The sequence below is a fragment of the Ciconia boyciana genome, chromosome 8, assembly GCF_034638445.1.
Source record: "Ciconia boyciana chromosome 8, ASM3463844v1, whole genome shotgun sequence".
Taxonomy (NCBI): Eukaryota; Metazoa; Chordata; class Aves; order Ciconiiformes; family Ciconiidae; genus Ciconia; species Ciconia boyciana.
In genome coordinates this window covers 67,544,847-67,572,266 of record NC_132941.1, presented here as the reverse complement: position 1 = coordinate 67,572,266, position 27,420 = coordinate 67,544,847, and the positions used below count along the sequence as shown (strand labels likewise).

At 34.8% G+C, this 27,420-nt stretch overlaps 1 protein-coding gene across 1 annotated transcript in view; it reads left to right on the top strand.

Annotated features, from left to right (window-relative positions):
- CFAP46 (cilia and flagella associated protein 46) overlaps positions 1-27,420 on the top strand; it is a 91,250-nt gene that overhangs the window by 10,619 nt on the left and 53,211 nt on the right. The window contains exons 6-21 of the mRNA XM_072871728.1: positions 1,375-1,498; positions 2,892-2,986; positions 3,836-3,943; positions 4,947-5,046; positions 7,963-8,061; positions 9,452-9,642; positions 11,611-11,839; positions 13,033-13,153; positions 15,663-15,786; positions 16,734-16,864; positions 19,471-19,616; positions 20,149-20,282; positions 21,846-22,058; positions 23,434-23,650; positions 23,989-24,138; positions 24,892-24,999. Of these exons, the coding sequence (XP_072727829.1) occupies positions 1,375-1,498; positions 2,892-2,986; positions 3,836-3,943; positions 4,947-5,046; positions 7,963-8,061; positions 9,452-9,642; positions 11,611-11,839; positions 13,033-13,153; positions 15,663-15,786; positions 16,734-16,864; positions 19,471-19,616; positions 20,149-20,282; positions 21,846-22,058; positions 23,434-23,650; positions 23,989-24,138; positions 24,892-24,999 (2,290 nt within the window). The remainder of the gene's footprint in view (positions 1-1,374; positions 1,499-2,891; positions 2,987-3,835; positions 3,944-4,946; positions 5,047-7,962; positions 8,062-9,451; positions 9,643-11,610; positions 11,840-13,032; positions 13,154-15,662; positions 15,787-16,733; positions 16,865-19,470; positions 19,617-20,148; positions 20,283-21,845; positions 22,059-23,433; positions 23,651-23,988; positions 24,139-24,891; positions 25,000-27,420) is intronic.

Sequence of the window (27,420 nt, the reverse complement as noted above, 5' to 3'; positions counted from 1 at the left end):
CTTTTTTCCCTTCTTCCCAATTATTAAACTGTTCTTATCTCAACCACGAGTTTTCTCACTTTTGCTCTTCCGATTCTCTCCCCCATCCCACCAGGGGGGAGGGTGAGCGAGTGGCTGTGTGGTGCTTAGTTGCTGACTGAAGCTAAACCACGACATTATAATACCTGGTTCTGTTAGTAAATTAATTTATCATTGGTAATTTTACTTGTAGAACTGAACTGAATGTGTTTTTTTCCTAAGCAAGATTAAAATGAAAGTAAATAAACCCTCCACAATCAACTGAGTGCACTATTGGTACTATTATACACATCTGCATTATTACCAATTATTTGGTAATAATTGGTAATAAATGGTGTATCAATACCAGTGTATTACCATTGTTACATTTCCTGACTAAAGCTGGAGCATAAACCTTGAGATACCTCTACTGAGATAAACAGTTTTATGTGCAAAATGAAGGGTGTCCATGTAATTTTTCAAGGTCAGACAACCTTTTCTCAGAGATGTTTTGGTCTACTATTCTACAGACCGTTTCCAGTTCCTGTTACACTTCTGCCACAGTTTTTTCCTTTCTCTTTGTGAGTTTTTCTATTTCTTTGGTCTATGACTGATGGCTTATTGCTATACAGCATTTTCTTTATAAGATGAAACTGGAGTGAAATAAAAAATTAAGTAACAAAACATTCCAAAGGGTATGCTAAAGGTTATCTAGAATTCCATGCATGCAGTTTTTTTCTACCAAACATACTCTTGCTAAGGTGTTGATGAGAACTAGCAAGTGCACACAATGTGTTTGCATTATGAAACTAATGGCAGCATTTTTTTTCTTACATATGTATTAATTTTTTTAATAATTTCTATTATTGTTGTTGTTGTTAAATTATTTCCTTGAATCACAGGCTCTTTTTCAGTTAAATCAGATAAAGTACTGAAAATCCAGTAGGTATGTTGCAGTTCCCAACATGGATAGTTTTCTTTTGCTAGATGGCTTTGAAATACTAGCCTTTCCAGTAGTTAAGGGAGAATCTTAGAACACATCTCACAGAAATGTTTTTCTCGTACAACTGTAAATAATTAATTGTTTTAATTCCAGGTGTCCTGTTGAGAAAAGTTTTCACAAAAATCTCCTTTTCCAAGATTATTTTTGTGATCAGCAATAAATGTATGTTAACAGCTGTGTATCTCCAGAAGAAACAAAGACGTAGAAGTTAGAAGATCTCTTTCGTGTCGAGTCAATGCTTTATAGCACTAATCGCTTGTACTGCATTTAGGAGTGGTACCTTGAATATAAAGAGTCTCTTGAAAAAATATAAATAAGAATTATTCCAGAAAGCATTAATAAATATTTAATACAAATATTTGTTTGATCTGCAGAAATTTACTTGAGTGCTTCCTTGATGCTTCAAAACTGAAAGAAGCAAAAGAGTTTTCATCTACCGCAGCAATCTTTATTAAGGAAAATGTTCCAGATAAATACTGTCAAATATTTTCCCTAATGGTAATGCTGTAAAATATTTTAAACTCCCAGTAAGACAGGAGCTTTCCCTACATTTCATAAGATCATAGTTATAATTGTTAAATGTGTTGTTTCCTTCATTTAAATTTTGTGAGCTACCAAACAATACAGTAGATATGCAGAGATTTTTACAATTTGTCTATTTTTGATACTATAAGCTAAAGAGCTCCCTACTGCTCCATGTTATTTTAATACAACATAATATCATCGGGATAACTGTTGCTAATCCTAAAAATTCTGTTTGGGAGTAATTACTATTAAGACAGAAGGTGCAGTGGGTGCAACTTAACCTGCCTTATGCCATTGAGCATATTTAGCATCTGTTGACTTTTCTCATGCTGATAAATACTTAAATGACCCAACTAGAACCCTATAAATAGTTCTGGGAATTGGAGCATATGACAATCATTCGCATTTCTTGCATGCCCTTAGATTGGGAAATAAGAGGGTGAAGACGAATGTGGCAAAAGCAGGAATAAGCAAATAAAACTTGGAAGTTGCATGCAGTCATATTCTCTTTCATTCTGCTACGCTGTCTATTGTCTTTTTTTGTCCACTCCCAATCATTGCATTTCAAGAGTGTATGTTTATAATATAAAGTTCTCTAACATTTGAATTAAGAGAACCAATATACAACGTTCCAGAGGTGCGATATTAATGAAGCAATAACATTTAGGCAAGGTCAAAATGACTTTTGTATTTTTTGGAGGTAGTGTTGAGCAAAGCTATTGGACAGTGGCCTTAAACAGAAGAATAAAGTAGTTCTAAACTTGTACTCGGGCTATGTGTCTCAGCAGGGCTACAGAAGTATGATCCATACTATTGAGAGCTTTACCAACAGCATACTTAAGTCCTGCAAAACTTATTGTTCCAGTACAGCTTAAGTAATCAGTATTGATTGCTATGGGCAGTCAGTGTGAGAGAGTCATAAGAAATGATGTGCACACGTTTAATGTTAAATTGAAGTAACTACAGTTTATTGTAATTTCTTCATACTTTTTGTTATATATAATTTATAGTTACAGCTAAATTTGAATAGGGCTCATTTCTCATAGCTGGATGAGATGATTTCAGAATGAGTGCTATCAGAAGGTGTTATTAAAATGCATTAATTGGAATTCTAACTCAGAAGTTAGTTCCACATTTAGATTTCTGCTGATACTTCTGATCCTCACTATGTGAAGATTAGTATAGCTCTACTAGGTGATCTTTGTGGTATCTATGCAGAACAATATAGATTATCGTAGTAGCCTCACTGCCCTTAAAGTCCATGAAAAAGCCTACAGTCAACATACCTGTTTTATTTTAGCCCTATTGAGTGTCTGTCCTTTGTTTGCTTGTTTAGTCAATTAATAATTAAATTGTTATTTTATAGGTATATCACAACCTAATGGATATTTCCCAGGTAGAGAAGGAAATAGAAAATTCCATCCATTTTTCAGTTATTTATAAAATGCAGATGTTAAAGTTGTAAGTATTAAAATGTATCCTTCCACTTGTACTTTGATGCTTGTAGATTACAGGTTCTGGTATCCCATATGTCAGTAGAAAAATCTACTGCAAAGATTAGTTTCTTAAAAGGAAAACTATAATGACAGTTTGGGTAGTAACTGTCAGGCCTGTCTATAGAACAGCCTCAGCTAAAAAGTGAGACAGTTCTTTGGGAATGTAGGGAATAGTGTTGTACAGATATTCTCAGGTGAAGGAATTCAACGAGATTGAAAGACATTTTTGTATCCAACAGATTGCTGTTCAGTACACAAGTCGTATATAAGAGAGTAAAGATGAAGGGGGTAAATCACACCTAAAATATAATGCATGAATCGCAAGGATGGGAAGCATAATACTTTTTAAACTTTTTAATTTTTAAAGGCATAAAACAATTTTGAAAATCAGACTCCATAACAAAAATCTAGTTTCTTTTTCAATGTCTCAACACTTCCCCATTTTAAAAGTATTAATTCTTTTCTTAGTAACAGTGGATTAATGTATGTTGACATTATAGGAGAGGAGTTTTGCACACCATTTTTCTTTGCTTCTGGAATAAAATTTACTTTACCATCTGAAATATTAGTTGTTATGGTGGAATTTTCTTTGTGCTTCGTATCAGGCTGTCTCCAAGTAACTTACTTGGCATACTGACGTAGGTTTTGTTGGCTTGCTTTTTAAATTTTTTTTCTTTGATATTTCAAAATCCAGGTATCGCACTGATCCATTGGACTAAGAGCCATCCATTCTAAAGTTAGGAGAGTTATTTCAGATTTTTAATGCAATAATATTTCTTGTGAAAAATGATGATCAATTCCTAATATGTTGCAGGCAGTGGGACACAAAAGAATTTCCAAGTGATGCCACCGCAAATCTGAGTTCTGTATACGTACTTTTGAAACAATACGATGTACCTCCAGCATCTGTTCTCAGTGTGAAGTGAGTTCTACTTGTCATAGGCCTGTGAAAGTTGATACTGAAGCTGATCCTGCTTCTACTGAAGTCTGTCAAAATTCCAATTGACCTTGAAGAGAGTGAACTCGTACTTAGTTACAATAGTTTGTGTTGCATTAACGCTTAGGTTATCTTAAAAAAAGACAAAGGTCCTATTAGGCTTTATTAAAGAACCCAAGATTAAATATGTTCTTCCATAAAGCTGTTCATATAATGTGATTAAATCTTTCCATAACCCTTTCTTGTTGATAAAATTGGATTTTTAAAGGTCTTAGAATTGACAAGTGCTTTTCAGACTTTAGTTCATTTTTACCTTTTCTTGGGGCCATTCCCAATTCTTCAGCATAATTTTGAAATGCAGACTAAACTGAACTCTCTATTCCAGTAGTAATATCACAGCTGTTACATGTGGAAGTAATACTACATTTTTACTTGTTAAGGTCAATCTTCTTTGACGATATTCGGGTATCTCATTACTTCTCCTATTCCAGACAGATCACTATGCTCATTCAGTTATTTATGGAGTTCCACACATTTAGAACACAGTCTCCTACTGTGTGTGTTCTGTGTTCTTAGTTCCTAAATAATTGACCAATGGATTTGACTGTTTTGTGTGCCAGTTGACTGCGTTGTATTTACAGAAATACCTGCAATCTTCGTTTGCTATTTCACCATCCTTGTGCTGCATACATTTTATTCTGTATTTTTTATGTTCTTCAGGAACAGTTTGTGCAAGACTACAGTAGAAGAATACTAATTATTTTCCATAACAGATTAACTTTTGTATTTTTCATGTAGCCAACTTTAATTTTTTTCCTTTTTCCTTGTTAACTGTGAGCATTACTAGTATAATCATGTGTCCTCTAATATTCAGATTACTTCAAGGTTTTCAGATATATTGCACAAAGTTACTTTTGTATAGTGTTTTTCTAATTCCATAAAAGAGCAATATCAGATCCTCTGAAGTGACGTTTTTCTATTTTTGAAGGATTCCTTTGATTCTGGAATTAGCTCGTTTTTCTATGAAAGTGAACTGCATTAAGCTTGCATATGATTGTATACTTGATTTGAAGAGAGCTGGGATTATTGTAAGTATTACTATTAATTACAGTTGATTTTTTTTGTTGTTTTTACACTACCCTCCCCCCCCCTTGTGATTGTACTTAAAAAAAAATACTGATGGTTCTGGGATCTTCTGGCCATCTCTATTGTTTATATATTCATAATATAAATAATTACTTGGATAAGTGATCTATTCCTAAACTAGAGAGAAGATGTAAGGTCAGAAGGTAGGGTTTAGATAGAATAGGGTAATTAGCAGTGCAGTTAGTTTTGGCAAGTAAATGTTAACTGTAAATTTTTGCCTATGCTTTTTAACTGTTATCTGTGGAACAGTTTGATTGGAAGTTAAATGCTGCCTGCAGGTTTTGAAGATTTAACCAGTTTACCTATTGAGATTGTAATTGGTCACCAAGGTATAAGCTCTAAAAGCAGTTAATGTTACATCCATTCACTTTAGTCTTGATGAGTACAATATCAACCTTGCAGAACAGCATATGAATTCTAATTTTGATGAGGAGAAAACAGAGCATTTGTGTGGAGCATGATTAGGGGACTGATGGAAGGAGGAGTTCAAAAAAAGCTTGCCAAAAAAACAGGCCCAAAGTTGTTACTTTTTCTGGAAGATAGGACTTGAGCAGTATAGTGCTGTCATTGGAGCAAGAAATCCAGAGACGTTGTGCCACAAACTGCACTCCCTAATCCTCTCCTTTGTGTGGATCTTTTCTGATAGTGTTTGTTCCTATACATTTCTCAGTTTCCTTTAGTAGGAATGATTCATTTCCCAGGAAACTACTATTTGGTTTGTTATTTACTAACATTTAATAATTTTTACTCTGCTGTAGTATTTTTATTGTAATGTTACTGTAGGGGTATTCTTAGATTAAAATGTTGTGTGGTCTCCCTAATAACTGGTCTTTCAATGTGTGTGCCCTTTTTGATTCTTAGACAGCTGGCTCTGAGATTTGGTTTTTCTGTTCCTTCCCTGTTGTCATGGTTTAACCCCAGCCGACATCTAAGCCCCACACAACCAGTCACTCACTACCCTCCTGGTGGGATGAGGGAGAGGATTGGAAGGGTAAAAGTGAGAAAACTCGTGGGTTGAGATAAAAACAGTTTAATAATTAAAAATATATTATTATTATTGTTGTTGTTGTTGTTGTTGTTGTTGTTGTTATTAAATTGTAAGGAAAAGAGGAGGAAAAAAATAACAGAGAGCAAAATGAAACCCAAGAAAAGATAAGCCATGCAAATGAAAACAATCACTTACCGCCAACTGACCAGTGCCCAGCCAGTCCCCAAGCAGCGGCCTCTCCACTAACCTTCCCCTCAAATTTTGTTGCTGTGCATGACGCCATATGGTGTGGAATATCCCTTTGGGCAGTTGGGTTCAGCTGTCCCAGGTGTGTCCCCTCCCAGCTCCTTGTTCACCCCCAGCCTACTCACCGGTGGGGCGGCGTGCGGAGCAGAACAGCCCCTGGTGCTGTGTCAGCACTGCTCAGCGATAGCCAACACACCCTGTGTCACCAACCCTGTCTCCAGCACAAATCCAAAACATAGCCCCATACCAGCTACTGTGAAGAAAACTAACTCTACCCCAGCCAAAACAAGTACACCCATTGAGAAACAGAACTGTTCATCACTGTATTCAGAAAATCAGTATGTTTTCCAGTACAGAAATGTATGAAAAAGTGCCTGGTTGTGTTGTGATCCCCATGAGTAAGTTCTTAGTTATCTGAAATGTGCATGTAAGGAAATACAAGTGGCAAATACTGCCAAACAAATTTCAAAACTTATTTCCAAATTTCTATTATAATGATCCTACTTTGAGTTACTTGTAATGTAAATTTTACTTATCCTCACTGAAATTTTTTTATTCCAGGTGACTGCTTCAGGCCCATTTTTTGTGAAAATTTCCCACAACTCTAAAATCATACACAATTCCATAGCATTCCACTGGAAGATGTGTTTAAATCCCCTAGATCAAAGATTCACAAGGATTTAGTTCGAGTATTTGTATAGACAGTAATAGCAAGTATCCCTTCTGCAGCAGCAGTAGAGAAGCCTTGCTTCTATTTCAACCTTCTGTTCTCCCTTAGAGTTAGTGGGTGTTTAAGTGACCATCTTCAGATTGCCTGGCATAATTTTGACAGTGACCTCTTCAAGGTAGAGTGAGAGAAATCTATATCAAGTTTCAGGTCCTTGGCTTTTGCCAAATACTGACAGATTTCTCAGCCATAACATGAATTCCATCTCTCTATGTATTTGTCATTACATGATAGTGGCAGTTCTACATTCATCTGAGTTTTTCAAGATCTCATCTGTTTTCCAGTCATGGGGATGTTAAATTAACAAAGGTCATGCTGAGTGATTTGATAATAGTTCATAATGAATGATGAACGGAGATGCTGTTTGGCTTTCCCTACTGCACCGTATGAAACCAAATACAAAGTGTCTTAGATGATCCATACATATAATTTGTATGATTTAATAGCCAGATCTTTCCTGAGGTGTTAAAGATCTAACCTCTTTTTTCACTTAAAAGTTGCACTACCCATAAAGATGAATCCTTTCTCTCTTGACTAGCTCTTGTTTATTCCAAGCGTGTACCTTTTTAATAACATTAGTGAGCAAGAATCTACTAGAACTGAAATCAAATTACAGTATAGGAAAAATCAAGTGTACACTGGTTTTCTTATTGTGAAGTCTGGCAATGAACAATTTTAAAAATACTGGTAAAGTTATTTTGCAGCTTCGGCTTAGTAAGAAGGGACTGCTGTTCAACAAATTCTACTCCCTTTTTATTGTTTCAGTTAATTAGCTAGTATAGTGGGATTCTCAGTAAGAAAGTACAGTGCCCTGGTAGTGTAATTGCATGGGTTTAATCTTCATTGTGTTTCTTTTTAATTATTAAAATTAGCATTTTGTATATTAATACTTCACAGGAGCAAGGGAAACTTATTGAAATAGAATGCCTGGAATGTGAATATGAAATAAAAAAAATTGGCACTAAACTTGTGACTTATACCAAAGGAGTCATCAAGGTATGTTCTTCAACATTAACTTTGAGAGAAAAGTAGAAGTTTTAATTTGTTAAACATGGAAAATTGCATTGGACTTGTGTGTCTTAATTACATTATACTGATCAGAAATTCTTTTAAACTTTATGTTCTTTCTGATTGGGCTGCCAAGAAGAAAACAGGGAAAAATAAACAACAGTTGTATATTCTTCCCTTAAGTCTTCTGTCTGACTATAAAGGTTCATAATATATTACTTTCCAAGAGTACAGATGATAGCATTGAGGCATGCAAAGGCAACACTCTTGTTTCCGTATTTTACGTTTATGGGAGGTGTTTTCATAGAATATCTTGAGTTGGAAGGGACCCATAAGGATCATCAAGTCCAACTGAACTGTTATTGCATGTTATGGGTGATCTCATACAAATTCTTATCTCAGAGAAATGCAGATTATTCGTGATAAATTGTCACTCTGGGAAGGATTTTCTTAGGTTTCTATAGTCAGATGACTCAGTTATAATTCAGACCATCAAAAGTAGAAACCTAAGTTGTCAATATTATCAATGGGATTAGATAGATGCCTACAATGAGCAATTTATAACAGCTCTTAGAGGCACCTAAAGTTCCTAAAACAGCAAGTATGAATGTGCTTCATGGAAATCAATAGTGTTAGTGCACAAACTTACTCCTATCTACAACTGTTCTCATTTTGGGGTTCAGAAATTCCATTCACCTTTTGAAAAAAAATTTTCATTAATTCCTCATAATATGAAACACTACTAGTACTGCTTAAATAAAAATTAGGATATTTAGATATTTGGGTATTTGTAAATATTCCTACCACAGTGTATGCAGTTGGAGAGGTTTTTTTGTTTGACTTTTTTTCTTTTTCTTTTTTTTTTTAATCGCATAACCTCTAAAAAGAACTTAATAATTAGCAAGTGTCTGTTACTGTAGGTAAGGATTTGCTTTTAGATTTAATAGGAACCAAGTTTAATTGACAGTATGGCAAATCCCATTCATAATATTTCTCTTTTTTTCTCTCCTACACTACATTTGTAGCTTAGTATTAAAAAAAAAGAAGCTAAGCCTTCTGAATTCACAAATATTTCACAATTATAAATTTCTGTTTATTATAAGAAAGGGGAATAGCTGACAGGCTTCTGCCTGAAATACTTAGTAGCAGCATGGAGTACCTAAAAGAAATACTCCTTAGTTGTCAATGCCTTTTTTAAAAAAAAGTTTTTATTAAAAAATTATTTAAAAAAAATTAAAAAAAAAAAAAGTTTCTGAAGTCTGCTGGCTGAGGGAGTGCTTTCTATTGGAAACAGCCCTAAGATTAAAATTTGGAGAAACATGTAAGAAGTTGTATTCATTGAATGCAATATATGCTAATTACTTTTTCATTTGTATAGGCTCAGCTGGAATTGATAAAAAATCTTGAGTTAACCTTAAAACGTGCAGTTCAGTTGGGAGATCCCAATGTGATTCAGGTGGTTTGTACAACCCAATGGAATCTGTGCTTACCACTACTACAGCACAATTTGCATCAACATGTGCGAAAGCCGTTGATATCAGTTGCTGATGTCCTTGAAGAGATTGACAGGTAACTTTCTATGCTGTGTACTTTTTTATTTGGTACTTTGAAAGGTCTAGTGACTCAGCATCAAACTCATTTAAATGCTCGAGCTCTATGTTGTTAAATGTCTTTGAAAATTTTCCACTAGCTTGTAATAAATTAACATCTGCGTATTGCATACGTTTCCTTGTTAATCATTTACATAGGTTCCTTTCAGGCAAAATGTCACACTGTTTAATGGCCTATAGCAGATACTGGAATTTGTTGGGAACTGAAAAATACTGTAGTTAATCAAAACTATGTGAGAAAATTCCAAAGCTGCAGTATGAGTAAATGTGTTGGAATGTGGTTTAGATTCTTGTATTAACATCACTTTTGTTGGTTAAAAACATACAATTAAAAAAAAGTACTTTTAAAAAACATCATGGCTTCTGTATTACGTATCAAATAAGACACTTCTTGCAAGGTACTATTTTTGTATCTTCGGTGATACTTCTTTTTAATTGAAAAACCTACTGTATGAAGAAAACGTATCATTTTTTTAGATGCATTCTTCTGTTTGCTATTATGCTGTACTTAACCTTAAGCACCTAAATAGCTTCACCTTTTTCGTTAATTTGAGTGGAACGAGTAAACCTGAGTACATGGTACTTAGTTAAGTTTGGACCTATACGTAGGCTGACTACTAGGAACACAGGTCATAACTTTTGTAGTAGAGCTAGTTACAATCGACATAGTCTGTCATTTGAGCAGAACAGTAGGTGGTTTCTGATAAAAGTATTACAGAGGAAGGTGAGGAATATATTTTCAGTGTTTTTAAAAGTTTATTTTTTAGTTGCATAAAGAGGAAACAGAAACCTGAAGAAGCAGATACACACATGTATAAAAACACTATATTGTATTACTATACTGTTATTCAAACATTTCTTATGCTTTCCATATAAAGAGTGCAATATCAGCATATGCGACTTTGATATTTATACTAATTTTTCTCTAAAAGGTTTCAGGTTAGGTTTTAGGGGGTTAGGGTTTTGGCTTTTGTTATCCGTATATTCCTAACAATCCAGTAGACTCAGCCTCCTCTCTGAGGTGGTAATGTCGCTAGAGATTGAATAAAGTCACTTGTCCCTATTAACTTGCCTAATACTAATTTTTGTTTTGATTGTAGCATTAATTATAACTACTTTGGTCAGCCGTAAAAGGGCGACACTTGCTCAGTCAGGTTAGCTCTAATGTGGACATACATTAGTTCTGTGGCATGACATTTGATAGCCTTGAAAACCTTCCTTCTGTTTTATTTTTCATAACATTGCTTTCATTTATCTGATTTTTTTGTTTTTCTTCCTGGAAATAATCTAAAGTAGCATGTAGAGCTCACAGCTGTCATGCAGCTTCCTGGGGTGGGTGATGCATAGGGAGCACAGTGTACCTGAGACTGGAGAACATGCAGTCTTCACTGAAAACACGCTGACTTCATAGAGTGGTTTGAGCTACATCTGGGCAAAGATACTGCCTACAGCGAGTGTGTATGCCTATGGTGAGCCAAATCTTTAAAAGTGGTGAGCTAGTACAATCAGGGTTAGATTTTTAGAAGTATTAGCTTCTACTTAAATGTTACAGAGACTGGGAGTTAATAAATACTTTTGAAAATCTGTTCACTTGAGTTGCATACCTAAGTGGTAACTTCAGTGTGGTATTGAAAAAGAGTTCTGCTAATACACAAAGATCAGTTAGTCTACAAGATGTGTTGCTTCTTCATGGCTGTGTTTTCTCATGCAGGGCTAATGGAAGTAAAATGCAGTTAAATTTTCTAAGTCATTTCATTAAAAAGGCATGATAGTGAAAATGAAAGAGACAAGTAAGTAAAAAAGGGAATATCTATTTTCATACTGGAGTCACTTTTAATTACTGAGTTTCACTTTGGGGTAATTTTTAGGTCTAAGAATTTTAGTTTGCCTCATTTTAACAGTCCACATTTAAATTTGTATTCCTTAGCATGTTGATTTTGTTGCGTTGCCAAGCTCATATGGAAATAGCTCGTATTGAAGAAGATGAGGATAGAATAGAGGCTGCTGTGGAACATTTGCAAAAAGCTATACATCTAAACAACAGTGGGCAGTATCAAGAACATCTAAGATTGACTTTTAACCGTCTTCGTTTATGCACTATGCTGTATAAGTCACCTGAGCGTCTAGAGGATCAGGCGATAATGATGATTGAACAGGTAATCATGAAGAATAAGGTCACTAGCTGAAATAGGTTTGCTTATTAAATTCTGGCAGAGGAAAGCCAGATGTTTAGTAGAACTGCATGTGAGTAGAGTCAGCATCAGCTTGCTTTCAGCAAATTGGCATTGACTGGTTGCCTTGGAAAACTCTCTGAATTCTCTCTATGGTGGTCATGCTGCTTCACACTCTGAAGATTGCGATAGAAGATTTTTTCCAGTTATGTTCAAAGCTTATTTCTTGGGGGTGAGGGGGAGAAGTTATTCATTAGTAAAAATATCATCAAAAAAGAAGCCTATTCATAATTGTCAACAATTAAGATTTCATTGCATGGAACAGTGTTTTGATTAATGAGGGGGGCAGTGGCCAAATAGCTCAACATCCTAGCTGGCTTTGAGATAAATCAGTATTATGTCACACTTACAAATGACGCTAAATAATATGATCTAAAGTCACGGTGTAGTCATTGTCAAGAGTTATTGCATCTAATTCCGTTGTGGTGCCTCAGCACCTGAACTAAAATCATATTGGCAACTGATCGTTAGTTGGCTAAAAGAAATTTTAGCTATACACCGTTTTGGGATATTCACAGAAATTAAGATGTGTTCACTGAACCTAAAATCAATACTGGAAAGCTGCTGGTGAGTTGATATGTCTGTCGTTAAGACAAAGAAAAGTGAAGATTTTTTGTCTAGTTTTAATGCTTTTCCATGCAAGCTTACTCTGTTTAAATGTTATTTTAAAAAAAGCACTTACACTTTCTCTGACTTTGGCTAATTCTGAGGGGACTAGGAATTTTTTATATTTTGTAGCAATTCCTAGTTATTGCACAATGGATATGTTATTGTTGTTTTATAAATAAATATGGTTCTTTAAGAAAGTATAACATAATGACAGGTTACACACTGAGGAATATACTGTAAAGATCCATGAGGAGCATGAACAGTACTTTGTATTCAGTTATCTTTGATGTATTCCTGTCAAGATCAACCAAAGTTCTACAGTCTCTTTCAACAACAATGATACTGCAGAATCATGTGTAAGATATATGAAGATACACAATTCCTGTAGGTATTTTTTTGATAGTACCAAGTTCTATGATCTGCATTCTGTTATGTTTAGTAAATAAGGTATATAAATAGGAATATAATAAAAATGAACCTTATAACAATTAGTTCTTTTCTTTATGTAGGCTAAAAGGGGAAAGCAGAAGGATAATGTGAGGAAAAAGACATCCCTTCTGGTAAATGCAGGTCTTGCACTAGCTCCTGATTCGTTTCAAATAGTCCTTGACAGTGAAAATGAAGCTAAAGGTAATGTATGTATGTGTGACTAAAAGTTACTACACTTGACTTTGACTGCTCTGCGCAGTCTTAAAGGTTGGACATAACATTTAGTGGCAACATGTAGAGGATATTGCACTACAGGTGAAGTGACAGTTTTGCTGAATTCTGTGGCAAAGCTCCTATCGATTTCATTAGGGACCTAAGATTTATATTGTGTTACTGGAAGAGGAAATGTTATTGTTTTCCCCTCTGAATTAATCAGAATCTTATTGTTGTGCTGTAGTGTGCTGTAAGTTGTGCTGTAATTTTATTTTTACGATGTGCAACTTCTGAATGTTCTTACCCAAGGTCAGTTTTAAGGGGTATTTTCAGAAGTTTCACCCCATAATATTTTGTGTTAATTACATACAATATTGGGTATTCGATCTATATTGTAATTGTCTTTCTATTCTAAAATCTCACTTTTGAGAGATTGAGTTTTGCACAGAGATTTAGGCATGGTTTCATTATTTACTTTCTAAAACATAGTTCGTGAATAGGCATGTTCCTTATGCCACAAACGGCTTCGGTTTGTGACTATACAGCTTGTCGTTGAAGAAGAGTGGACGGGGAACAGATTTTCTGGATTGCTTGAACTGTTTTCTCTTATCTTGGCAATAAAGCAAGTGTGTGACTAATTTAACTAACTTTCTGAGTAGTCCCAGTGTACTCCCAGGGTAGAGATTGTGCTGGAGGAAGGGAATGCTACAGAAGGAGTCCTGTAGCTTCCAAAGCAGTCTGTTCGTGCCATGGAAGGCCATGCAGTTCTCTTATGCCATCTATTCAGCCAGGTCAAAATGTTCACCTTGCATGTTCTCATTTCAAACTTGATCAACCAATGACTTACAAGTAAGAGTGTTATTTACAGAATCAACAATCCCACTTCATGCAGTATGTTTAAGTATGTGAAAATTATTTTGTTGGAAAACACTTTCATACATGATTTAAGGTGATATAATCCATTGTATTTGTGCAATTAAGAGAATTAAAAGCATGCATGCATTTCTACTTGCTCTTGAATTTTAAGTCAACAACTGTAAAATTATATCCAAACTTCCTCAGAATAAATCTTACTACACATTAGCCTTCCAGAATAAGCCATTGTGAGATTGTCACGATATTACAATTATTACAATACTTTCTATCTGTTTGACACGAAGTTTTGTAAAATTTTGTTTTGAAAGATTTCAGTTGTTCCTGAGGCTGTCATCCAAAGAATGAGTTTTTTGCTTTTTCTATGACGCAACAAACACTACAACTAACTACAACAAACTTAAACATTTATTGAAGGAGTAAGAAAATATATATGCAACTGTATTATTAAAATATACATAGGACAGGACATAGATTTGTAGGGTTGTTTTCTCTTTTAAGTTGTATAAATAACTGTGCACCAACATTTCATTCTTTTTTGATGTATATGCTGGCCTAATTTAGTGAGAGTTGTACCCATAGATCCAGAGAACAATGTACTTTTTTAATCCACAATTCTTTACCCTAGAACCTTACATGATATTACTGTCATTATGTATTATACTGAACAATTTCTGTCAGTTGATCTATGTGTGTAGTTAGGTAACACAGTCTTATCGTATGCTGGATAATGCATTGCAAAATATTTTTCACAAGAATGGTAAGACACTATGCCTTCCTCTTTTCATTGTAAGTGAATGTAAGTGAACCTGCTTATATATATATTTTAAAGCCAGAAATACTTTATATGTATTTGCTGCTATTATTTGGCAAATTTTTTGAGGATCAAATTAAAACTTACTCAGTCTGCATTATGTTAGGGACCATCACTTTGCTTCAAGTGAATGTACAAACTCATCGGATTTCCCAGTCACATCAAGTTGTATTCTAATGCAAAGCATCTCCTCTATGTCATTACCCTGCAAAAAATAATATCTTTTTGATGTATCTGTATCACTGGAGTAATTTTCTACCTCGGGGGGCCAGCTTGTTCCTCCTTAGCATCATTTTTTGGTGTTGATTATTTCTTTGTTTAATATTTTTGCCCAGTATCTTGTTGACTAAGTAAAACAGAAGTCAGTATTCTCAAATTAAAACAAAATAACAAACTTTAATATTGATTGAAAATGTGTATGATTAGATAAGTGTTCTTAAAATTCAGCATGAATGTGAATTTTACATATTACTTCATCCAGTTACTCTTGACTGAGGATAATTAGAGCAATGCATGTCCTGTCAGAAAAGAGGTGTACTTGAGATATCTGGGGGCCAAACAAGCATAAATCAATTTTTGTATGGGACAACTGTATCTGAAGATATAGGAAAAACAGAAGAGATGTTGGTGGGGTGTGGTTTTTTTCATGTTGGTTGGTTGGTTTGGGGAAAGCTTGAAGGACTGAAAAAAGGACTGGATTTCAAGTGTTTCAGAAAGTAGTTATGAATCAAATTGCATACCCTTCATGTGGATTTTTTCATCTCTAATCCTTAAAAATTACCTTAATTTTTTTTTTTTTTTTTTGCTAAGTTTCCTCAGGTAAAAGTAGGAGTCAAATAAGCTACCTCTGTGCAAAAGCACAACATCACATTAAAAGCGTGGAGAAAGTTGATGAACATTTGAAACACTTAAGGAATGCAAATGACAGAGAGAGGTAATTACTATAGACAAGAAGTGTCTCTTTCATCTTGTGTAGAAGTCTCTAACAGGAAAGTTTCTTAATGCAGCTGTTAAGTTACTTGATGATACCTTATAAGAGGCTGAATACTTCAGTCAGACCTGGGAAAGCATTTAAGCATGTGTTTACCTTTATGTCTGAAAAGTTTCTTTATGTTCACATGCTATGCATAGTTGTATTCTTTTGCTATTTCTAATCCAATGTCTCACATGCACACATAAACTCACCTATTCTATTGATGTGAACTGAACATACAGAAGAATGAGTGGATTAAAGCTGGAAGACTGAGTAACTTGATGTACAGTTGAAACTTTGCTGAAGTGTCTTTTTAGATCCTTGTACCACATTGCATGCTACAACTTTTTTGATAAAGAAATTAAGTAGTCTATTCTGAGAGTCAGAAAGATTAATCTGTAGGAAAATCACAGGTTCTGTTTTGACGATTTGTATATCATTTTATCATTCTTTATTTAAAAGGAGATGTTTCTTTTTTTTTTTGCTGCACTAAAAATCACACATGATGAAGTTTAAACTAAATTGTTTTCTAAAGAATTCTAAATCCAAACTTGTTTTCAAGACTTATTTTGAAATTCTCAACATCAGTTTTGAAATATTCACTTTAGTTTATTTTATAAGGTACATAATTAGGGGTGTCACACACATTTTGAAATTTCAGTATAGTTACTATCCAAAACAATAATTTTGTCCCACTCTTGATAGGCTGAGGGGATTTTTTTTTAACTTAATAAAGTAATAGTGTTATCTTTGCTACTGATAAGAAGTCTTCAATTTATTAATTTTTATTAGATTTAAAATTTTATTTATGATGGCCATCATTATTGACATGATTTTGTTGTTGATCCTGAAGTGTGGAAGATAATCCTGCTTACAAAGTAATTTTAGGTATGCTTTTTCTTTGGTAGAATTATACTTTGGGCAGATTTGGCAAAAGTTGCACGTAAACAAGAAGTATGGGATGTCTGCCGCGCAGCATGCAGATTTTGTCTCTTGTATGATGATGTTTTGTTTAGGAAGGTAAAAAAGCCTAAAAAAAGTAAGTGAACAAATTATTTTGAATGTTATAAGAGGAACTTTTTTCTCATTTATTAGTTACTTGAAGGAGTCAGCCAATATTATTATTTTCTTCCCTCCGGTTTCCCAAGTTCCCTCTGACTCTTGTCTGTCACTCCATATTGGCAAACATGGAATATTCTTTCTGCCTCCGAATCTAGAAATCAGTCAATACGCTTTTCTGTTGGAACCATACTTTGACTTCAGAAGTATTTCACCAGTGCTAAAGAAAACTACTTACATGAAATGTATCTGCCTATCTAAGAAAATAGGTTCGTTCCCTAATGGTCATTTAGGTCCGTGTTATCCATCTCTGTCATACTTAATTACCTGAGGAAGCTGAAGAAAAATGGATTATCAGTCACTTTGTATGAGGCTCACGTGGTAACATTTTTTTACCCTTTATTCCCTTATTCATGGTTCTTCTGAGCTATCCGACATTGTTTGTGCCTTGTTCCTTGAAGGTCTGCTGAAAACCTACCACGCATGTTAAAAGAGTTCTCAGCTCAGGCAAAGAGCACTTTCAAACCACTAGCTGCTTGCTGACTTTTACATAGCTCTGTTAAAGTTTTTTTTGCCTGGGAGTTTGTAAAACTCACCTTTAAGAATAGGTGAAATTCTAATACACACCCTGTTAGCTGGGTTTTTTCTCTAGCCAATGTTAGTTGAACCTATGCCACATTTTTTCTTGAGATTATTTCCAAGGCCCACTTAAAAGAGGGCATTAATTTACCTGTTTTCTTTCACAATTTTTGCATCTCCAGACTAGCCATGTTTCATCTTTCATCTATTTCCAAAGTAAAGGGAGAAAGAAGTACTTACCAGAAACTCGGGGCAACCACACACCAAAAGCATCATTAATAGGAACTGGTGGGTTCTTTTTTTTCTTTCACAAGTTTTGCATCTCTAAGGTAAAGGTGTCTTTTTCATACTCTGAATGTTTACAGGGCTTTATAATTCTATCTGTGTAAGTCTAAACACTTTTCCTGGGTAGGCAGGAGATCAAAACACTTTTCATCTCTGTTCAGAAGTGTTTCAAATGGTTCAATCAAAGTTTGTTACAAGGTTGCTGAAGTTGGTCTACGCTTTCAGAGGTAGAACTTCACTAGAAATCAAACCGTAACTGTGACCTTGCTGAAGGTCTCCATTCTCAAGAACTGTAGAGTGGCCTCCTGGAAACCCCTTCATACTTTCATTGAGTGCTGCATGTTTCTGTAAATGCAAAGGAAACAATGCTGCATTTGGTGGAGCAGTTGAGGTAATCTATTCTGCGCAGTTTCTAACTGTGGGAATACTACTTGTAGTTAAATGAAATGTGAATAAGCTTGTAGATACTCAAAGCAGAAAGAGAAATTTATGATTGACTGGAGTTCTCTGAGAACTGTTGGCACCATTCATTTTCATGTTCCACTTAATTTTCCTTTACTACTACTAATGCTAGGATTAGTGGGTGAGAAAAATGAAAGGTTGTCTTTGCCCTATCCTCAGTATGATTATATATAAAGATAGCTGTTGTGGTGTGAAGACCCTCTACAGAGGCTTGCTGGGTTGTCCGGCATGAATAAAGGCAAATAATTCAAGAAGTTCTAGAGCTACAGAAAAAGAACATACCAGTTCCTATTAATGATGCTTTTGGTGCGTGGTTGCCCTGAGTTTCTGGTAAGTACTTTTTCCCTTTGGTTTGGAAAAGAGATGAAAGATGAAACATGGCTAGTCTGGAGAAAGTAAATACGTGTCATTGGCCTAGGAACCAGGAGCAATCCGGTCAAATTATCAGGCTGTAGGTTTTTAAGAAAACAGAAACATTACTTTTTAACAGAAATTAAAAGGGTATTTTGTTGGTTTGGTTTAAAAAATTACACAGACTAGTGAGTTAGATTTATTGAAGAGTATTGAACTTGATGGGTCAAACAGAACCCCTGGTTCAGGAGGTTGCTTGGATGCAGATTCTGAAAAACTGTGAAGACAGGCCAGGAAAAAAGTACCTTTGCGTATCCTATTTTTTATGCCTTTCCTCAAACACCCACTATTGGCCAACAATGTAGAGGGAACCTGCTTTGACAGCTTTTAAGCTCTTACTTTGTGTTTATATTAAAATAATCTTGGTCCTTTCTCTTCGTTATTAAACCAAAGAAAAATAATGCTATTTTTCTCTTTATTGATGTGTATGTTGCCAGAAAGTCAACCCCATCCAGTGATTTAAACACACTGAGATTTTAGCCACTACATAACGTCCAGCACTCCACTTCCATTGAAGCAATAAAATTGAACTAGAGGCCATGAGTTATATTCATATTAATGTAATTTCAGTATGTATGTTATGACTGGAGCCAGTTATTTGCTGCAAATATAAAAGTTTATGCACAAATGCAGCAAAATCACAGGTAACCAACACAGCACTGCTTGAGAAGAATGGGTTTTGAGTACTGATGAAAAAAAAATTGAGCAAAATAATTTTAAATCTGTACTTGTTAACTCTTTCTTGTGGATTTAAGAATGTGTAGGGATTTTTAAATTTTAAAATGAAGGTGATTTTTTTTCTGATTTGCATGGTAATAAAAATGGATTTATTTATTTATTTATTTTTAGCACAGAAGAAGAAAGCTAGTACAACTGTGATGGATGATGATCAAGGTGACAGCTTACCAGGAGAATCATTGCTACCTGCTAAACCCTTCTCTTTTGAAAGAGATTTACTCAGAATATTAGCAGAAATAAGATTCATTAATGCAGAGGTAAATAAATTACACAGCTGTCATTCATATTTGTTTCATTTAGCTTTGTTTTATGTACAATTTTATGTATAAATCTTAAAGCACTGGAATTTTGAGTTTAATTACTGTCTATCTCCACAGGAACAAAAGGAAGAAGTAGTTTCATGAAGCATCTTTATCAAAATACTGTGAAAGTAACTATAGCAATAGTTTCACTGCAGGTGGTGATGACACTTTTTTACAAGGGATGCTATTGTAAATGTTTGACATGTGACATTATATTTCTGGATCCTTAAAGTTCCAGCATGATTTAAAAATATATTTTTTTTTGTTCTTTTCTCAATGAAATTATTTAGTAAAATTAGCTGTACACAATTGGAAGATTATGAAGTATTTTACATTGTATTTCATATAGTTGTACATGCTGTACAGCATCTGAAAAAGCATTTTGTATTTTTTTAATTTTTGAAGAGGTAACAACACTAATACTAAGTCACAGTCTGTTTTACAATGATAACATGGGTAGAAAATGTATTTCTATGTTTCTTTCCAGGCAACTGTTCATTTACTAAGATTGCAGGGAATTGAACTGAATGATCATGCTGTACCTCCAGAAGATACAAGCCAGTATCGTCCAGGATATGTTTCATATCTTCCTGAAAGTGATCCAGAATGGAAAACATACAGGTGCTTTTCTTTAATATATAACAAGACCTAGGAACTCTAACAGATTGTTATTATCACACACAGATGATAATTGCAAAAGTTATTTCTTCTTAGTAAAATTCATTGTCACCAGATGCTTCATATTTTTAGGTAGTCATGGTAATGGGAAAAGGAAAAGAATCTAAAAAAATATTTTGAAATAATTTTTCTTCAGTTTGCTTTCATTCTGGAGTGTGCATTTTATTTTCCATTTAACGTTTATTTCTCTGAAACTAGAAGCTAGTATCCCAACCTTAAAAACTATTAAATCTGTGTTATATTGACATTTAGACAGTGAAATTCTGTATTTAAAAATATATTTCCCCAAATCAAAAAACTCTTTGTCTTGCTTTATAGCTCCTATAACTATAATGATGTCTGAGTACCCAAATACATACAATGAATTACTTCAGTTTGCAAAACTAGTCTGTTCCATCCAATCAACGGAAATGAATAAGGGAGAGTAGAACATAGCATGTATCGGGTTTTTTCTGGTCTCACATTATTATGTCTTGTGAAGGAGGAGAGGGGGCAGAATTCTGAAGATTATATTTAAACTCTCTTCTGTTCACGTTCATACTAATATTAGCCTTATTGTGACAGTGGTCATGTCCTGAAAGAGTCGGATGGCAGAGTTGTGTCCCTAAGTCTGTTCATTAAGTCTGAAGATTAAATAAAGTTTCTCACACTGTCTGCTTGCAAATGTTCAGTAAAATGGGAAAAAGTATAAACTGATCAGAGCCAAGGGACGAAGAAGATGAGGATTCTGGTCCAAAATTTGCTACTAAGCTGTTTTTGAGTTTACCCAATTAGATTAAAAACTCATAGGAAAAAAGCACTTTGGTCTACTGTGTCCTGTACCATTGTTGACATAGTAATACCCTGTGTCTGTTTGTGCTCTTGGTTTTGTGACTTAACCATGGCCATTCTGTATGGTCATTCCAGACTGTATTTTTAATATTGCTTTTTCTAAATAATGGTACATCTTGATAATTAAGGAAAAAAAAGAAAAGAAATAAAGTTATTGAAAGAAATTTATTGCATAGACTATGGAAAAGATGTTATTCTATTAAAAATGAATTTAACATTTCAGAACATCTGGAGATATCTTTGAGTGCAAGAACAAATGCAATTGTTAAGTGATAAAGATGCCTCCTTAACACTTGAGTGGAATGCTTGACTTGTATCTGTATTCAAGTAGAGCCCTGTCATGGATATTTAATGATTTCTAGCACTGATGTGTGGATTCACACATGCATTTTAAAAAAACGTGGATGAAGCATGAACTATAGCCTCTATTTTTTAAGCTAATAGCATTAGAGTGTCAGAGACTATTCATTTTATGTTGAAACTAATTCCTTTCCTGAGTCCTCTTCTCATCCAAGTAAAATATAAGTTAATGGATGAAGACTTAATAAATGCAACTGAAAAGTAATTAAAAAATTTTTGTTGATTGAGATGTACTACTGCATATTTAACCTTATGATATAATTCCATCTAGTGTTGAAGTTTTGGAATAACAGCTTCTTTATACTAATTTTATAGTTTATGGATAGACTACTTATCTCAGTATGCTATGGAAAACTTCCAACGTGCATCTGAAATAGGAGAAGAATTGAATGAAGCCTGGATTGTTCACAATGCTGCGGTGTATATCTTAAACTACAATAGACATCTTATCTCTTCAGGAAGACAGAGGGAAATTATTGAGTATCTGCATACTCTTCTTGGAGCCATCAAGACTGTTGGGCACAATGGGTAAATTTAGATGTTTGGTTATGAACATGCTCTTTTTTTCTAAAACAGAAAAAATATTTTTACAAAGATTTTAAATCACTTTGTGCTGTGAAAGACTTATTGCTGGCTTTTATTAGCAGTACAAGGACTTTGCTATATACAGAGTAGTTCGGAAGATAAATTTAATTTTGTGGTGTGAAAATGACTTTTTAATCCTTTCTATTTGTTCTTTGTTACTATTCACTATAAGCCATATTAACTTTAGACTAAGCAATATTAATTTCTTTTCATTGTGGAATAGCAACATGTGCATGTGAAATAGCATTTTGTTAAGCTAGTCAGAAAGAATCAGGAAAATTTTCTTAAGCCTGTGAGTTTGCAGGACAGCTCAAAATGTGTTTGCTTGCTGTCAGTTGCTCTGAAGTTGAATTACATTGTAAATATAGTTCATTGTAAATATTTCTAATCAGAGTAAGGTGGTTACTACTGGTTCTGAAATATAAGAGAAAAAAAAATAAAGGGAATGTGCACATTAATAGACCATAAAAATGGGAACACAGATTCCACAGTGGTTTAGAGGAATCCTGTTCTGTAGTAAATGCAATGGGAGAATGATTGGCTATGACAGAGGAGATGCTCAAGTCAAAGTCTGACTGTGGGACAAAATCGTAGACATTTTAGCACATTCTTGATAGTAGCCTCAGCACTAGGCAAACTGTTAGGACCAGCAGCAAAGAAGGCTCTTTTAACAGTATTGGAGAACAAAGCCTAAAGTGCAGTTTGTGCAGAGATGAAGACTGGTAATAGCTGCTTATTAATTCTGATATTTATACTAGCATGTATCAGCAGTAATCTTTTAGTCATAATTCAGTTTGTGTTTTCTCAAAAAAAAAAAAAAAGGTAATTCCAGCTCAGCAGTTGATTGGCATGAAGAGTAATACATGAATAATGTTTTACATGAATACATGAATCAAGTAATAATATTACATGACTAATAAATAAATGGTTTTATGTGAGGGGTTTGACTTAGGTTAATTTTTTAGGAAATAGTTATTATTTTCTTACATAGCAGCCCACTCGTAGAAAGTTATATTTTAAATGTGTTTGTCTGACATAAATATGATTTTTTTTTTTCCTGTGAGGAAATAGAAGTTTCAATTGTAGAAAGAGCTGAAAAAACATTAAAACTATGAAAGTTGGTTGTGGTTTTTTGTCCGTTTAACCATTTTAACTTATTTTCCAATGGGAAAATTTTTTGTAACATCCATAATTTTGCTTCCTAAGAAAAATCTAGATTTTCAAGTAATGTTTATTACTTGAAAGTAATAAACTTTATTAATTCCTCTTATTTTGATCTGCTGCAGTATGCACTTCTGATTTTTGTTTTCTTCTATAGAAGTACTGTGATTTTATTGATGTTATGTAATGCTTTGGCTCGGGGCTTAATCCTTTGTTGGATTCCAAAGCCAAAACTTACTGAGAAGAAGGAAAAAAAAGATGCAGCAACAAGCAGAAGCAGAAAAGCTGCAACAAAGAAACAGGAAAAAGCAAATATCATCCAGTCTTTTTCAGTAGATCCCAGTGGACTTCCTGATATCAAAGCTGCCTTAGAGGTACAAAGCCCTCATTTTTTGTAGTCTTTTTTGGTCTGCTGTCATATATTACAATTCATATAAAATAAATTGTAGATATTTTTGCAAAAAATAAGCTACCATCTTTTACAGTTCCTGCCACCACAGGTCCTCCCCAAATGCACACTGAAGTTCCTTACCAACCGGGGCTGAGTAATGTAACTTCTATTTGCTATATGGGTTGACTTAATGAAGATGATGTTAGGCTTAGAGATGTATGTGCAATACTTTTAAATAACTAATGGATAGCATGTTCCATACAAAGAGCTTTCCACATTTCTCCTGTGTTTCAGTCTTTTTTTTTTCTTCTTGGTGTTTAGATTTGTGAATTTGCCCTAAATGTGACAACTGGAACCATATCTAATGAAACAGTACCTATTGCTACACAACAACAGATCATTGCTACGTGGGTGAAAGCAAAACAGTTAAATCAGCAGCAGATCGGACATAAACTTGGGATGGAGGAGGAGGTATTATTTCTCTGAGATCCTGCATAATGTTGAAACTTTCCTTTGAAAAATTAAAATTAAATTCATACATTCATTTAATAATGGCTGAAATTATCAATGTGTATTTTCTTCTATATATTTGAATACCATGTGAAAAGAAATTTTGGCTGTAGTTCCCGTAAACCTTTACGGAATACAACAAATTTTTCACATTGGGCATAGCAGTGAGTCTGCATTTCTTAACTCTGCCTTCTGTTTTTAGCTGCCAAGAATAATTATGGTTTGTTATATGATGACTGTATAACGAAGTTGGTTTTGAATTAATACATTTAAAATAATAAAATGGCTACCTTAAAAATGTTAAGAAAAATCAGCTATATTTATATCAACATTTAATATGGTCTCTTTATATATAGAATATGGACCTAGTAAGTTGGAAATTAATATTTTATTCCTATCTTTTTATTTTATTATGTCTATAAAACTGGAATCCCTCAGTGATATATGGAATTTACATTAACTGTATTGTTGCTATGTTTTTTTAGCGTTGAAACTGTAGCAGTTCAGAGTTCATAATGTTAATTAAAAATAAGTAAATACATAAAATCCCCCATTTTAAGGACACAACAAAGAGAGGAAGACTTGCTTAATGCAAATTGAGGTTTTCAAACATAGTTATTATTACTTTGTCATCTCAATTAATGTCCTTAGTAATGTTTACTTTTTACTTGAAAAAAAAAAATCTGTTAATGTGAATTTTTTATTTCTGCTTAGAATAATGATGAAGCACAAAATCCTATGGCAAGAATTCTTGTTGGTCTAGAAATGTATTCATGTAATGGCTTGGGCCTCATGGATTTCACTGTTCCTAGCTTATCTCAGGTATTTAGTTTTGTTTTGTTAGCTCTCGAGTTTTAAGAAATTGCATAGTATAAATGTGATTTCAGTTTCAGTTTTGGATGGAGGCAAAATTAATTTTGAAACTTTTATTGTACCACTATTTCCTTTAAAACTTTCCAAGAGATTGAATAGTTATGACAAGTAGAAGATTTTTGTGACTGAATATTTTCATTTATCCAAAAACCAGATAGCATTAGAATACCAGTATTAGAATTATTCCCGTGTTGCTCTAACAGATTATTTGCATAACCATCCGATGAGCATAATGGGCTCAGATGAATTCTGTACAGAACCATACTTCTGACCTTTCATTTTTTGTGGAGAAAACTTTATAGAGTCATAGAATCATTTAGGTTGGAAAAGACCTTTAAGATCATTGAGTCCAACCATAAACCTAGCACTGCCAAGTCCACGACTAAACCGTGCCCCTAAGTGCCACATTGTGCTCGTTTTGGCTGGGATAGAGTTAATTTTCTTTACAGTAGCTAGTACGGGGCTATGTTTTGTATTTGTGCTGCAGACTGTTGATAACACACTGATGTTTTAGTTGTTGCTAAGTAATGTTTACACTAGCCAAGGAATTTTTCAGCTTCCCATGCTCTGCCAGGTGCACGAGAAGCTGGGAGGGTGCACAGCCAGGATAGTTGATCCAAACTGGCCAAAGGGCTTTTCCATACCTTATGACATCATGCTCAGTATATAAATCTGGGGGAAGAAGAAGGAAGGGGGGGACATCCGGAGTGATGGCGTTTGTCTTCCCAAGTAACCGTTACGCGTGATGGAGCCCTGCTTTCCTGGAGATGGCTGAACACCTGCCTGCCCATGGAGAGTAGTGAATGAATTCCTTGCTTTGCTTTGCTTGTGTGTGTGGCTTTTGCTTTACTTATTAAACTGTCTTTATCTCAACCCACGAGTTTTCTCCCTTTTACTCTTCTGATTCTCTTCCCCATCCCACTGCAGGGGAGTAAGCGAGCAGCTGTGTGGTGCTTAGTTGCCAGCTGGGGTTAAACCACGACACACATCTACAGGTCTTTTAAATACTTCCAGGGATGGTGACTCAACCACTTCCCTGGGCAACCTGTTCCAGTGCTTGACAATCCTTTTGGTGAATAAATTTTTCCTAATATCCAGACTAAACCTCCCCTGACGCTTCTTGAGGCTGTTTCCCCTCATCCTATGGCTTATTATTTGGGAGAATAGACCGACCCCCACCTCGCTACAACCTCCTTTCAGGTAGTTGTAGAGAGGTGTATTTTAGGGTTTATATTGGAAGTGTTCAAAATTTCAACAGAAAACTTCATGTTGTAGTGAATTTACTTTTGGCAGTTGCAAGGTAGAACACAACTACAATTTGTTACTATTTAAAGAATTAGGTGGCTTTTTGATGAGTCTCATATGAGGCACAGTTTCTTAAAGTACTTGCTTTTGATCAGTCTTCCATGATTCCTAACGCTGAATAGTGCCACACTTTTCCTGTGATCCTGTTGGTTACCAGGCTATTCAAGAGGAATAAATATTGAGGGGCTGGAGCGTGTCCAGAGGAGGGCAACGAAGCTGGGGAAGGGTCTGGAGCACAAGGCTGATGGGGAGCGGCTGAGGAACCTGGGGTTGTTTAGCCTGGAGAAAAGGAGGCTGAGGGGAGACCTTATCGCGCTCTACAGCTGCCTGAAAGGAGGTTGTAGAGAGGTGGGGGTCGGTCTCTTCTCCCGAGTAACAAGCCATAGGACGAGAGGAAATGGCCTCAAGTTGTGCCAGGGGAGGTTTAGACTGGATATTAGGAAATTTTACTTCACTGAAAGGGTTATCAAGCATTGGAACAGGCTGCCCAGGGAAGTGGTTGAGTCGCCATCCCTGGAAGTATTTAAAAGACGTTTGGATGAGGTGCTTAGGGACATGGTGTAGTGGTGGTCTTGGTAGTGTTAGGTTTACGGTTGGACTCGATGCTCTTAAAGGTCTTTTCCAACCTATACGATTCTGTGATTCTGTGATTCTGTAAAGATGGTGTAGAAAGACTTATACCCCGTATGTGCAAAACAGTGAGTTGTAGTCTTACCTGTTTGATTACCACATTTATAATTTCTACCTCCTGTAAAGAGCTTTCTTAAAGAACTAAGATGTATTTCCCCATTTAGCTAGGAATCTGGTGACGTTGTCTAACACCTTTGTAGAAGTCCTTTCTAAAGACTAGGATCTGGGTCCTTATAAATATAGGGGTATCTAATTCTAGTTGGTCTACAGATTTATGCCAAATATCATGAGTTAGCTTTAGCTATTACTTCAGTGGCTTAGTTTTGGAGAGCAGTATTGTAGTATCCTCATTTTGACCAATTCATTAACAGTTCCCATTAACTTAAAAAGATTGAACATTCTGACTGACATACGCAAAAGCAAGGAAGACATTTA